The sequence below is a fragment of the Candoia aspera genome, chromosome 1 (assembly GCF_035149785.1).
Source record: "Candoia aspera isolate rCanAsp1 chromosome 1, rCanAsp1.hap2, whole genome shotgun sequence".
In the NCBI taxonomy this organism is placed as follows: Eukaryota; Metazoa; Chordata; class Lepidosauria; order Squamata; family Boidae; genus Candoia; species Candoia aspera.
The window spans coordinates 275,016,252-275,029,057 of NC_086153.1; the positions used below are offsets into that span (position 1 = coordinate 275,016,252).

At 40.7% G+C, this 12,806-nt stretch overlaps 1 protein-coding gene across 1 annotated transcript in view; it reads left to right on the plus strand.

Annotated features, from left to right (window-relative positions):
• Positions 1-3,675, plus strand: part of RAD51B (RAD51 paralog B) — a 395,049-nt gene extending 391,374 nt beyond the window's left edge. The window contains exon 11 of the mRNA XM_063289801.1: positions 2,071-3,675. Within this exon, the coding sequence (XP_063145871.1) occupies positions 2,071-2,198 (128 nt within the window). The 3' untranslated portion in view covers positions 2,199-3,675. The remainder of the gene's footprint in view (positions 1-2,070) is intronic.
• The last annotated feature ends 9,131 nt before the right edge of the window (positions 3,676-12,806 follow it).

Sequence of the window (12,806 nt, forward strand, 5' to 3'; positions counted from 1 at the left end):
TTATAAAAAATAAATTTCCCAACCAAAAAAACCCAAAATGGCTCCTGAAAACCCCAACCACAAGCAGCGTAGGCTCAGTTCCTCTCCTGGGCCCCCATGCTTGGGAAAACAGCCAGGGCGATGGGGAAGAGACCAGCCACTTTCTCTTCCCTCCCCCTTCACCCATGAATCAAGCTCCCAAGGATTTAGTCATGGGAGGTTGGAACAAGGGAAGCCCTATTGCAGAAATGGAGTTCATTTTACCTATCTCTGGATTCAAGCTGAGATCTGAAAGAAAATTGTACCTTCCCCTCCCCACCCTCATTATTAGAAGTACAAGCTGACTGCATGAGAAGCTGTACTCTCAGGAGCAGTTCCTAATATACTAAGATTTGCAACATCTTATTTTCTAGTGGTTGAGAGTGTCTCTAAACATCATTCCTAATTCTCAAAAAAGACAAGGACTTCAGGCTAGACTCTTGATACTTTGTAAATACGGTAGCTATTTCATCTAGTATGGAAAATATTGTTTTACTGACTGCGAGATCAAGTTGATAGTGCTGTGAAGACAAGCAAAGAAAAATAAATATAGTATATTTTTCTTGGTTTTTAAAAAAGGATCACATATTGGTTCCCTGCCTTCTTCCACAGTTTCCCCATTTTCCTCTCCCAACTGTCCAGCTGACCTTCCTCACTGCATTGGCTAGCCGACTCGTAGTCCCTTTACACCCTTCCCCTTACCTTTAAATTGCATTTTTACTTGCTTTATTGACAGACTTCAGGGCTTTGTTCCTACACAATGGCGGCTGGCTCACCTAGGTACACGTTGCCCTGTGCGGGAAGACCTTTGCTTTTCAGCACCACAACAGGGCTTGTTTGAATGATCAGCTGGAGAAATCCAACATGGGTGCGTTTGCTGAGGTCTCTGTCACCTTGCAATGCAATTATTAACAGCAAACCATTCTTTTTACTTTAAGCTTTCTTCTAAACAAGGAAAGGGAATTTGCTGCTCAGGCCTACATAAACTGAATTTTAGCACAGATACACATAATAGTATGCCCACATATGAATGACTGGCAGAACTTAAACAAATGATCAAGGAAGTATGATGTGATTTCCCACATGAAGAGATGATCGGGAAGAGATTAGCCACTATTTATACAATGCAATATTGAGTATTATGCCAGAAGAGTTTGATGAAAGGCTGCAATATCTGTTTTAAGCTCTCCTGGCCCTGTCCAAACTCAGTACATACTTTCGCCTTTAGAAAATCTTTAATGCAGAGATTGGATAGATTAGCAGAGAGGGCTGTTTGCCTGTCTTCCTGTATTCTCTAAGGGCTGAGATACATGAGAATATGCCAAGATTTTCATCCTCAGCAGATACAAATCAGCAGTGTTGCATTAATTTCAACAGAGACATACCAATCCACACCCACTGAAGGTTGGCTCGTGGACAGAGGAATAGCTCAGATCATCAGAGGAGGAGAAATCAGCAATTTCTTATTCTGGCCCCACTTTCCATAGAACATACTGGGTGGATTGCTGATGAGGACAGTACTTTTTCCTACTACACTGGGAAGGCCTGTACCCCAGAATGGTTTTTTTTAATGCATTCAAAGGAAGTTGAAAGCCCCCACCCCCACAGGATAAAATGCTTCTTTTAACCGTTGAAGTTGAGATTCTCATTGCTTTGGAGAAGACAGCCAAACAAGATAGGAAAGTTGTGAGTCATAGTTATACGTCTAGTTGATTTGAATAGTCTTCCAAGCAAATTCCCTGCCAGGTAATCTGGTGCCTAGAAGCCTCTGGAATAGTTGATCAGACTGTTGAAAGACTGGTAATGATTCATCAATAAGAAGCAGAAGAAAGATAAGGAGGCAGCCAAAAATTAGATGGCATTGGAAAACAGACTCTATGCGGCTGTCTAAAATTGTGTTTTTTTATTGTGCAAAGAATCTAGTATTTGCTTGTAGAAATGCCATTACCTAAATGTTTGAACGGGGTTTTTGTTCATTAGTTCTTGAAACAGTATTACAGGCAAACACATCACATTGTCACTGAACTGGTTTTTATTTGCTTTTAATTTTAGAAATGGATCCAAAGGGCCAGCCATGTAGTAACTGGGAAGGGGTAAGTCCAGCACTGCAAGCAATAAAAGTGAGGAAAGATACTTTTAACAGCGAAGCTGAAATGGCTTTATCCAGTTTCACCCTGTAGCCCAACAGTTACAAGAAGCAACCAGAAAACAGAATACTGAAATCCAGAGAAGAAAGAAAAGGCCCATGTTTTGCACTGATACCATGATTTTCTTGATCTGGAGAAACTTCTTAGTAGATTCCTGCTTTCAGTTTTGATTACAGTGACTACCAGATTTTTCCAAGCTTAACTCAGGCATTTGTGATCTTACATTCTTTCTTTAAATAACATTAGCATAAACAAAGTGATCAGTAACTTTCTTGAACCCTATAGGCTGATGTCTGATGTCCTTTGTTGGTTAAATAGAATAAGACTTGCTCAGAGGGTTGGTGTTGGGGGGGTGGGGTTTCTCTCTCTCTCTCTGAATTTTAGCTTGATATTTGTGTATTGTCTGGTGGATCCACTCAAGTTTGAAGATTCTGTGTTTAGCATGATATTTGAAGCACCTGACTAGTCACAAGCATTTCTACCATTTAGCTGGCATCCCCAGAATGTTCTTAGAGATGTTACCTAATATCATGTAATCTTGATATACCAAGCTTAATGAGAGAAATTTATGTAATATGGCAACACTTCACCAAAAAGATCCACATTCTCATGTACCTGTGATACCACACTCATCTGTGATATCATGAACAGTTGTTCTACCCATCAACACCAACTAGAACAGCTAAGATAAAACCTGCATGGGCGGTACAGCTATTCCAGCAGAATTTGCCTTATAATTTAACAGTAGCAAATACTTGGGCCGGATGACTTGGAATGTTCAAAGCATTTCATAAATACACTATTATAGCTCTTACAGCAACTCTGCTCACTGGAGTAGTACTCTTATTTACATTTTTCAGATTAGGGGTCTGTAGTTAAAACAGAGTTGCTTATTTAATGTGAATTTATGGCAGAGGCATGGGCTCATCCAACTAGGAACTAGTAATGTTCAGATGAAATTATAGCTTCCATTGCAAGAAATATGGTTGGTTTGTTTCTTTTATTTTTGGTTCACCACCTAGGTGCTCAATGATAGGACTATTAGGCTTTGGACTCAGTCTCTAAAAGGTGCTTCAGAGCACGTGGGAGCATGAACATGGCACCTCTCTGTTGCACTTTAAAGCAACCATACCTTTTCCCAGGAATCATGCTTGGAAGCATCATTCGGAGATTGGAACTGAAGCACTGTGCAGTCCAACTAAGTGAGACATTCTGGGAAGTAGGTCGAGCAGCTCAGAACTCCCAAACTCCATCATCAATAAATTATGGAAGTCACAGTCCCAAGAAATTTTGGAGGACATCATGCTGGGGGAAGGGTCTCTTAAAGAATGCATTGTCTTTTGTTAAACAAACCAGAGAGGATTATGTCACACTATTTTAATACTGTATAGCATTACCACATACAAGTTTCTTTGCAATTCCTGTTATAAACATTTAGAGTATATTCTATCAAACCTTTTTTGCTTTAGGAAAATAATGAGTAAACCCAATAAAAGTAGATTCTACACAGGCCATTCATCGTTTTCTCATTTCCTGACTAATAATGTTAATTATGGTGCCTCAAAATGGAACCAAAACATATGGCTGTCAAATAGGCCTTAGGCCTCTGTGAGTGTCTTAAGTCTGGAGCTTAAAGTAAGGTGAAGATTTTCCCCCTTCCTTTCATTGGTAACAGCAACTAAAAAAGGATATTAAAATTGCACAGATCTCTCTCTTCCATTTAAATGCACAAAACATTGTTTTGCTCAAGGGTAGAGTGCGAGAGCTCTATATGGGTACTGGTACCCCATACACTAAATTGCCAATTGCACTGGGGCTGTGACTCAGCATTAACCCAATGCAGTGAAGAAACCACCTCTGTTCAGTGACAGAAAAAATGTGTTCAAGGCAATGGTCAGTATTTTCAAGTGCCCACATAAGCGGGAACCAGAGAGAATCTTTTAACAACATTCTCCTGGCCCTTGTTCTCCTTCCCAGTCACAACCTGTTGCCACAGCTACCAAAAGCATTATTAACATTGCAAATGAGGTCTTGGTGGGTGGGGGAAACTGCTCACCATCTTTGGGTTACCTGTCAGGGGGGCTTAAGTAAAAAATAGAGCCTCCTTTGATGGCGCAGCTCATCCTTTTAAGTGGAGAGAGCAGAGGCAGCATTTCTTCTGGATAAACATTTGAGATTTTGTGGCAATAGTCAGAGGCACCGGAGGAATCCCAGGCCTCATTCTCAGCCTTTTCAGGAGCAGTTGAATGGCAAGGAAAATTCCACTGAGGAACGCAAGGTCTCCAGGGAACTGCCATGACCTATTTAAGGCAAGTCTTCAGGGGGTGGAAAGTGTGTGCAGAGGGGAGGGGGGAACATAGCTGCTTTTTTAAAATGCAGAAGTTGTTTAACCAGATTCTCCTGTCCTGTCAGAACATGGTGATTTTGCAAGGCCAAAGCTCTGAAGCATTTTCCCCAATGGTTTTCTTTTTCTTCCAAGATATTTCGCCCTAGGCAATGGTCTGTAAACACAAATAATTTTAAAGCATGGCCCCTTTTCTCACTTAAATGACATCTTGCTATTTAGTGGTGGAATAACTGAGTGAGGCTCTTAAAATCACCAAGGCCCCCTTTGCACAACAGGGCCAGCCCAGGGATTCCCCTCCCCAGTCACTTGGCTCATGTTCTTCCTCTGGCGTCTCGTGAACCAAGTCGATCTGCCACCAGCTAAGTGTTCAGTCCTGCTCTCTGCTGCAAAGGAGGCTGGGAGGCACTGCCTGCCTGGAAGAATAGCAGGGTTAGTTGATGCGAGGGGCTGGCCCAGGAGAGGTTTGTTTAGTCTTTTTTTTCCCCAAAACTTGGCAACTTTAAGATGTGTGGACTTCAACTCCCAGAATTCCCCAGCCAGCTGGCTGAGGAATTCTGGGAGTTGAAGTCCACACATCTTAAAGTTGCCAAGTTTGAAAAAAAAACTGGTTTAGCCCAAACAAAATCAGATCTGTTGGGGAAAAATCAAACACCATCTGGGTTAACTGGCAAGAAACCCCTAGAGTTTGGGAGTTCACACAACACGCTTACTCCCTTCCCAGATAAGGATGTCATGCAAACAGGGCCAAAGAGCTGGGGGCGTATTTGTAGGCAGGAAAAGGAAAAGTATTAAAATCTCTGAAGCAGGTTTTTAGAATATGCCCCCATTGCAGGGTGGTAAAGCAAGGGGAAAGCTTGTTGCATGACTTGATGTCCACTAATCCGTGCCATTCAGCCCTCTGTTTCTAAGACTGGTGCTTTAAAAGGGCACTTTCTGATCTTTATTTTGTCATGATTTTAGTCTTTCTCTTGGAATGCTCTCTCCATATCTCCTTCCTTCCCGGTTATGTGCTGGACATACCGAAGCAAGGGGCCCCAAGGATCAGCCCCTACTCCTGATGAGGGGAAAACGTCCTTCCGGCCAAGCTCAACTCATGTTTTCTTGGCAGCGGCGGAAAAGTAGTTTGCCATTGCTTTTCTCCAGGGTGTTTTGTCAACTATGTTCTGATCCATCCTTTAAAGAAATAGATGATCCTGACTCACAACACAAGAATTTCTGGATTCCCTAAAGTACTTCAAAGTGAAGCCATGACTCAAGAAGACAATTCCCTGATAATAATGTACATCTAAAAAGATTTAAAAAATAAAGGGACTTGCTTCTCAACTTGTTTTTTGAGCTGAAACTTTTTCTGTCTTGGAGCCCAAACGGTAGGCTCTACTATCATTCTCTCTGCTACAGGAACAAATGAAAGTGTTATCATGGGTGGTAATATCCCCCTATTTCCTATTTCCCCAATGTAAACAATCCTTTTAAAATATATTTGAGTGTGTGAGATACTTTACAGTTCGATTTGGTGTCATCATTGCAAAGCAAGTGTGTAAAGATGGTTAGTCTTTCTTAGGAGATCAAGGGCCATCAGTGCTGCACGGGCTGTGAGTTGAAGGTCTAATTTCATAAATAAGGTGATTATGCAGTACTTGATGGGATGCCTTGTTTAAGCCTATACAGTACATTAGAATTAAAACAGAATACAGATAGTTCTCATTTAGCGACCCCAACGGGGACCAGCAACTCAATTGTTAAATGAAGCAGTCACTAAGTGAAACCATGACTGTGCTTATTATCTTATTTCAGCTTTCCTTTGCTTTACAGACCAGTGAAGGTCATAAATGCAAGGACTGGTTGCAAAGTTACTTTTTCATCACCGTCATAACTGTGAACGATTGCTATACAAGGCAGTCACTAAACAAGGACTACCTGTATTTCATTCAGTCAGTGTGTGTATGTATGTACGTATGTACACGCACACATGTACATACAGCCCAATGTTATATGATTACAAATATTAGGTAATTTTCATTTTTTCTTTCTTATAAATATATAACAGTGAACTCATGAGTAATATGCATTGCTAATTTCAGAAAAGCAAAAGCAAATCAACCAATGGTACTAGTCCTGAGTGCATCACTTCAAAGGACCTTTTCCCAAAATGTTTTGGATGGGATAGTCTTTCCTTGCTCCATCCAGGCTTAAAGTCTCAACTTCCTTTTAAACCAATGCTTGCTCCAGAACTTCTGTGTTCTGTGTTTACCCCAAAATGCCAGGCTTTCCACTGTGTACAGCTCCACAGGAGGCTTTTTCGAAGGTAGCCTCTTAATCACAAATGCTCAGTGTCAAAACACTGATTAGAAGCAGAGGAACACCTTGGGTCAATGAAGAAATGCCAAGACAAGGGCTTGCGTCAGCAATCTCAACTTTCTAAGTGATGTTTACTTTATCTTCCAAGAGCTAGCCATGGGGATTCCCAGCCCAGCTATGTATCAAAATAATTATGTCTGCTGTAGTCTACTGCCAGTTATATTAACAGTCAGCTGTTTGTTGCTAGCATATACTGCTCAACATTGCCTAGAGATAAAAGTAGGCAAAAAACTTGGCTTTAAGCACCCATCCCCTTGTGTTTACAGTACATCATGTTTCTTATACCCCTTCAGCCAATTGCAAAATCCAAGACCGGTTTAGTCCCAAAATGGAATTTTTGAGTGTGATCGTTGGGTGTCCCCCTCACCCCAGCAAATTAGGCTATAAAATGCATTACTCTCTTCAAATGCTTAATGCCTCCCTTTTGTGCAACTTCCTCCAAAACATCCACCTCTCAGATAAAATAAAAATCCAATCCAGACCACTCCAATGACATCTCTGTATCATTGCCAGATCTCCCTGCAACTCTCACGTGTGTTTAGTTTAGTTTAGTATTTTTTTTAACAAAAAAGGGGGCAACTCTTGAAGAAAAATGTTGCCCACCCATGAAATAGTGATAGATTAAGAAAAGGTAGGGGATTTTTTTCTTTTGAGGGTTGTACTTTCTCAGCGAAAGCTATTGGAGGCAGGATGCCAATGACGGCTGGCCTGAAAGTGCACAGAGGCCCAAACCAAATGTGTTGGGGGCAGCCATTTGTCTGTCTTTCTGACACTTTTATGGTCTTTTTTCCGATTCATTCATTTTCAAACCCAGCCAGGATGTCAGGACAGGAACTTATCAAAGACTGCTTATCAAAGGCCTGAACTGATTGATTGCCAGGGGCTTTTAAAATTAGGCCGAGGTGCACACGAGCATAGGTGAAGGGTGCATGTGGCCCTAAGGCTGCAGGCTGCCTACCCCTGAAGTGAGCAAACTAGACCAAAGCCTCTGCACTGCATGTGTGTTGTGTGGATTTCAAGCTTCGGCAATGCTGCTGGCCAGGTGGACTCCCCTGCTTCTTCACCATGCTGGGAAAACAAGCACCGGTCACTTTCCTTTCTGTGGGCAGTTCTTGGAGAGAACATGTGGTTTGCATTTGCATGAGCAAACAACGTCCAGTGGTCATAGAAATGGAAGGGATTAGGAGGCACTTTAGAGATCCTCTAGCCCAGCTTAGTGCAGGAGTTACTTGCTCACAACAAGTATTTCACTGGTCCACCAGTAGAGCAAGGGTTGGGGTGGGGGGACAAAAGGAATCACATCAGTTAGCTTGAAGGAGAATGGAAACTGGCAGACCTCCAGTTGCAAAGGAATGCAAGTGCTGAAGAAAATGTTGGCAACAAATAGCTGCAGGGCCCTGAAGTATCTCATGGAGTACACAAAATGGCACTAGAGATGGGGCCACTGCCCTCACTGCATCAAGGGAGGGAGGGAGATCTACAGTAGTGGGGAAAGAAAACAGTTCTCTGTGGGAAGTTTCTTCTGAAAAGATGCGGGCAGTTTGACAGCCCAAGAGGAAATGACAGTGGAAGGCAGCTCCCATGGGCTGTCGGGCGGCCTTGCATTCAGTGGAATGAAGCGCATCTGACACTCAGCATAGCTTGTTTTGGCAGTGTCGGGCGACAAAACATTTGACACGGAACAAGGAAAGAGAGGCAGAGACTGCCCTTGTGTCAGGCTAGGGGTGGGTTCCTATCCTGGAGAAACCATTCATCGTTTATCCTTGGTCTGGAACAAGCAGAGAATGAAGAGACCCCACAGTCTCATTTAATTCCAAGACGTCCATGCTGGAGAATAAAGGTTGGAGTTTATAGCTGCCTGTTTTTTTGTAAGTTTTATTGCATCAGTTCTGTTGCTTGCAGAATGTGAGCACAGTCTTTAGAAAGCTACATGTTGCTTTCTAGCATGTTTATTAAGATGAGCTGTCCATTTTATTTCATATTGGAGCTCTCTTTTGTAGTAACATCATTTCATTTCTTGCATGGTAGAATTCCCCAGAAATTCTGCCCCCCACCCCCCATATGCTGGCAGACATTGCACAGACATTGTACTTCAAGCTGAGGAATTAATTGTAGGAAGATATATAGTACTCGCTAATTTTACAAAAAAGAATGCTGCCAAAAATGTCACTTTAAATCTGAATTATGGATCCATCTGCAGTGTTCTTTCCTCCCAAATATTAGCAATAGGATTGTGACCTCCAACAGAAATAAAAAATTAGTTCAACTAACACTGGTTACTTTGGAACTATGCAGTTATAGGAATACTTCCAGAAAGCAGTTTTAGAAGCAACAATATTCTTTTTTCTTTTTTGTTTGCAGCTGGGACACACTTTCTTTAAAGGGCTTTCAAGGAATGCAGGAAACGTGGTTGATGATGCAATTATTGTCTCTACGATAGATGAAAATTTCAGCACATTTTCCCCCCATTGGAGGGAAATTTACTGCAACAATTTAAATCGTATGATAAATAAAGAATCATGCCACCCCAAAAAATTGTTGTTTTGTCCTTGAACTTCAATAGCATGATTCTGAGGGGTTTGAAGGCCTGCAAAAATGGATCTTGGGAGTCAAATGCAGTTTGTGGAGGTGGAAGATGGGTTATTCATCCATGGCTGAAAGTGAATAATACATGCTCCACCAAAAATAACCATTCTAAAATAATAACCCTTATAAAGTATGTTTTGTGGACAAATGTTCTTGTGCAGGTAGGAGGGGTACCTTCAAAATGGCTGCAGCTATGACCAGAAAACTGGAATTATCTCCTTTCTTTATGAGCATAAAACCACTATTCATGAGTAAGTGTATAACTTAATACTTTGGAAGCATCTCTAGTGGCTATATTGAAAATAGTGTATTAAGTACAAAAAAGGGGGGAAAACACTGCTTTCTGTGAGAAAATGCATTTTTAAAAGAAATATGTTTCCTTCTGCTTGCCTGGAAAATAAACCAGGAACTGCTCGATCTGCAGCTTTTGCATATTCCCAGGCTATAAAAGGGGGAGTGTGGCTTGGAATATGCAGCTGATTTCTACATAGAATCTACATTCCTTTTATAAACTTTCCAATTAAGCTGGAAAGGGTATTTTTATGAGAAGGTGGGGAAGCTAGACTTCTTTAGGCTTGCTGGAGGAGAGGATGATATTTAATAACTATATCAGCAGTTAATACAGCAAAAAACAATTACTTCTTTAAATGAAAAGGAAACATGAATGTTTTACTTCGTTTATTCCCAACACTAAATTTTATCTGTAGTTCAAAAGCGTGTGAGAATGAAAATATGAGAAAAAAAAGTTGAAGTGTCGAATAAAAGTATTGCAACCCTTTAAAAACTGTTCACACTTACTTACTTACTGATTGTTTAAAAACAGTTTGCATACAGTTCCCAGTAACCTCGCATTCTAGCCTGGAGCTATTCCTGATCTGACTGCAATGACAGGATTACATGTGGGACTTATGTTTGTGATGCTACAGAAGCTGCCCACTGACATCAAAACTCTTTCTGATTCTCAGTATGAGATTCCCCCGTTCTTGCCACTTTCATGTGAGATGTCAAGTGATACCGGCTGTAACACAAGCACATTTCTTCTTGTGCACGAGGTATAACAAGGTACAGCAACAGATTTGGGGGTAATCTCAAGTATGTCAGTTTCAATTACTCCATACACACTACCCCTCTTCTCCTCAACACACACACACTTAATCTTTGGCATGTCCACTGTCTATCACACTCCTCCATTTCCAACTAAACATGCAGTCAGTGATTTCCATCCCTATTGCTTTGGTCAGAGACAGACCAGAAGAGAATAGCAAGATCTTGCCATCAATACAAGATTGGAAAATTAAAATGGAAGACTATGTGGCAACGGAAAAAACGGTAGACATTCACAGCATTAGTCTAACGAAATTCAAGCAAAAGTGGTTCCCCTATATTCAACATCTCATGCAACAAGGCAAGCTAAGACACTTAGAATGTGGTTTTTGAAGAAAAAAGAGAAACTGTTTTTAAAAAAAATAATTGTAATTAAAATGATCCAAATAGGAATGAGCAATTATCACAGAAGTCCAAAGTATAGTATAAAAATATTCAAGTAGCAATTAGCATCTGGGGGAAAAAAGGGCGGATGGGGGGAGAAAGAAGAGGGCTACCAGAATGCTTTTTTTTTAATGTTTTATTTTATTGTGTTTTATCTTTCTTTAAACTTTTAAAAAATCTTTTTACAACCATCGTATTTTCATTTCAACCCTCACCCCAGCATAATCTTCATTTTATGTCTGTCCATGTATTCTTTTTGTGTGCATGTGCATTCATTTTATGTGTGTAAATGTATTCTTTTCCCTTCTTTTTATTTTTGCTTTCTTTTGTTGCTTGTTTCAATTAAAAAGAGATTAATTAAATAATTAATTAAAATTAGATAAGTGATTTAATTTTAATGAAATAAAATAATTTTTATTTTAAAATTATCAGATTAAAATATTTTGATACAATCATTTAATTTTAATAAAAACTAAATAATTAAAAAGCCTTTTTTAAAACTTAAACAATCTTTTTATAATCATCACATTTTCATTTCAACATTCGCTCCAGTACAATGTTCATTTTATGTGTGTATATGTATTCTTTTCCTTTCCTTTTGTTTTTTTTTCTTTCTTTTGTTGCTTGCTTTACTTAATTAAAAAGAGAGAGGGAGGAGAGAGAATAGAGAAGAGGGAAAGAAATTGCCTGTCATGCTGCTTTTTAGCTCCATGTGTGGCACTAGGTGTATGCTGAGAATGGGGCTTTAAGTTAATGGCCCTCTCCTCCCCGGTTCCACCCCCCACAGACAGCCTAGAAAACTGTAGAAAATGGAGCTTGAGAAATCCAAAGTAGAGGAGCAGCTGTTTCCCAGTAAGAATACAGAAGCCATTGCTAGGAGTGATCAGAGCCAGTTGCACTCCAGCAGGATAAGCAAATAAGGGAGCTTTGCAAGGGTCCGTTACGCCCAAAGGCTGTACCAGGCTTTGTATGTGACATGCCAAGGACAGCACTGCAAAAGGCAGTGGGGCAGGACCCAAGGTGGGATGGGATTTCAGGCGTTTCAAGGATAGGTGTGATGCCTTAAACATCTGCCAGGCTTAAGACAGCCATTTTGTCCCTTAACTTGCCTCAAAGCCTCAAAAAATATTAAAAAAAAAGAAGGCCCAATCCATTCTGGGTGCTGCTCAAGGGGGAGTGGTGGTGGTCCTTGGGCCACACCCTTTGTATCTCTTGGACTTCTATCAGCATTGAGAGCAAAATGGTCAAGATACATGAAGCTGTCTTGTATTTGGGGTGTCTGCAGGGGGAGTAAAAATATAAAGATGGTGGGTGCAGACCCCCCTTGCTTTGTACTGAAATATTTCAGTGTTTAAATTGAAATTGTACTGTACTGAACTGGGTTGTCTTATCAGTGTTTCCCCAAAGGAAACGGTTCTTTTGAGACAAGTAGATTATCTGTTTTTATGTGTGGGGTTTTTTTTTAATGGTTCTTTTATCCCATGTGGCATTTTAAAAAAATTATGAAATGACTGGCCCCTTAAGAAGGATATTATATAGCTAGAAAGTCCAAACAGGGGCAACAGAAAGGATCAGTGTGCATTTGCGCTCTTTGGCGTGGAATAAAGGAAGATAAGGGGAAGCATTGGTGAGGTATTTAAGATCATGCATAGATGATGTGGAGAGAGAGGGTTTTCTCCCTCACAAAGTCAGAACTTGAGGGCATCCACTGAAACTAAATGCTGGGAAATTCAGAACTATGGAAGATTTTTTTCCACACAGCATAAACTGCCAGCAGTTATACTATGGGGTTGGCTTGGATCGAGTGGACCGGACTGGTTCATGAAGGATCGAGTTATAAATGGTTACTCCTACATGTGGCC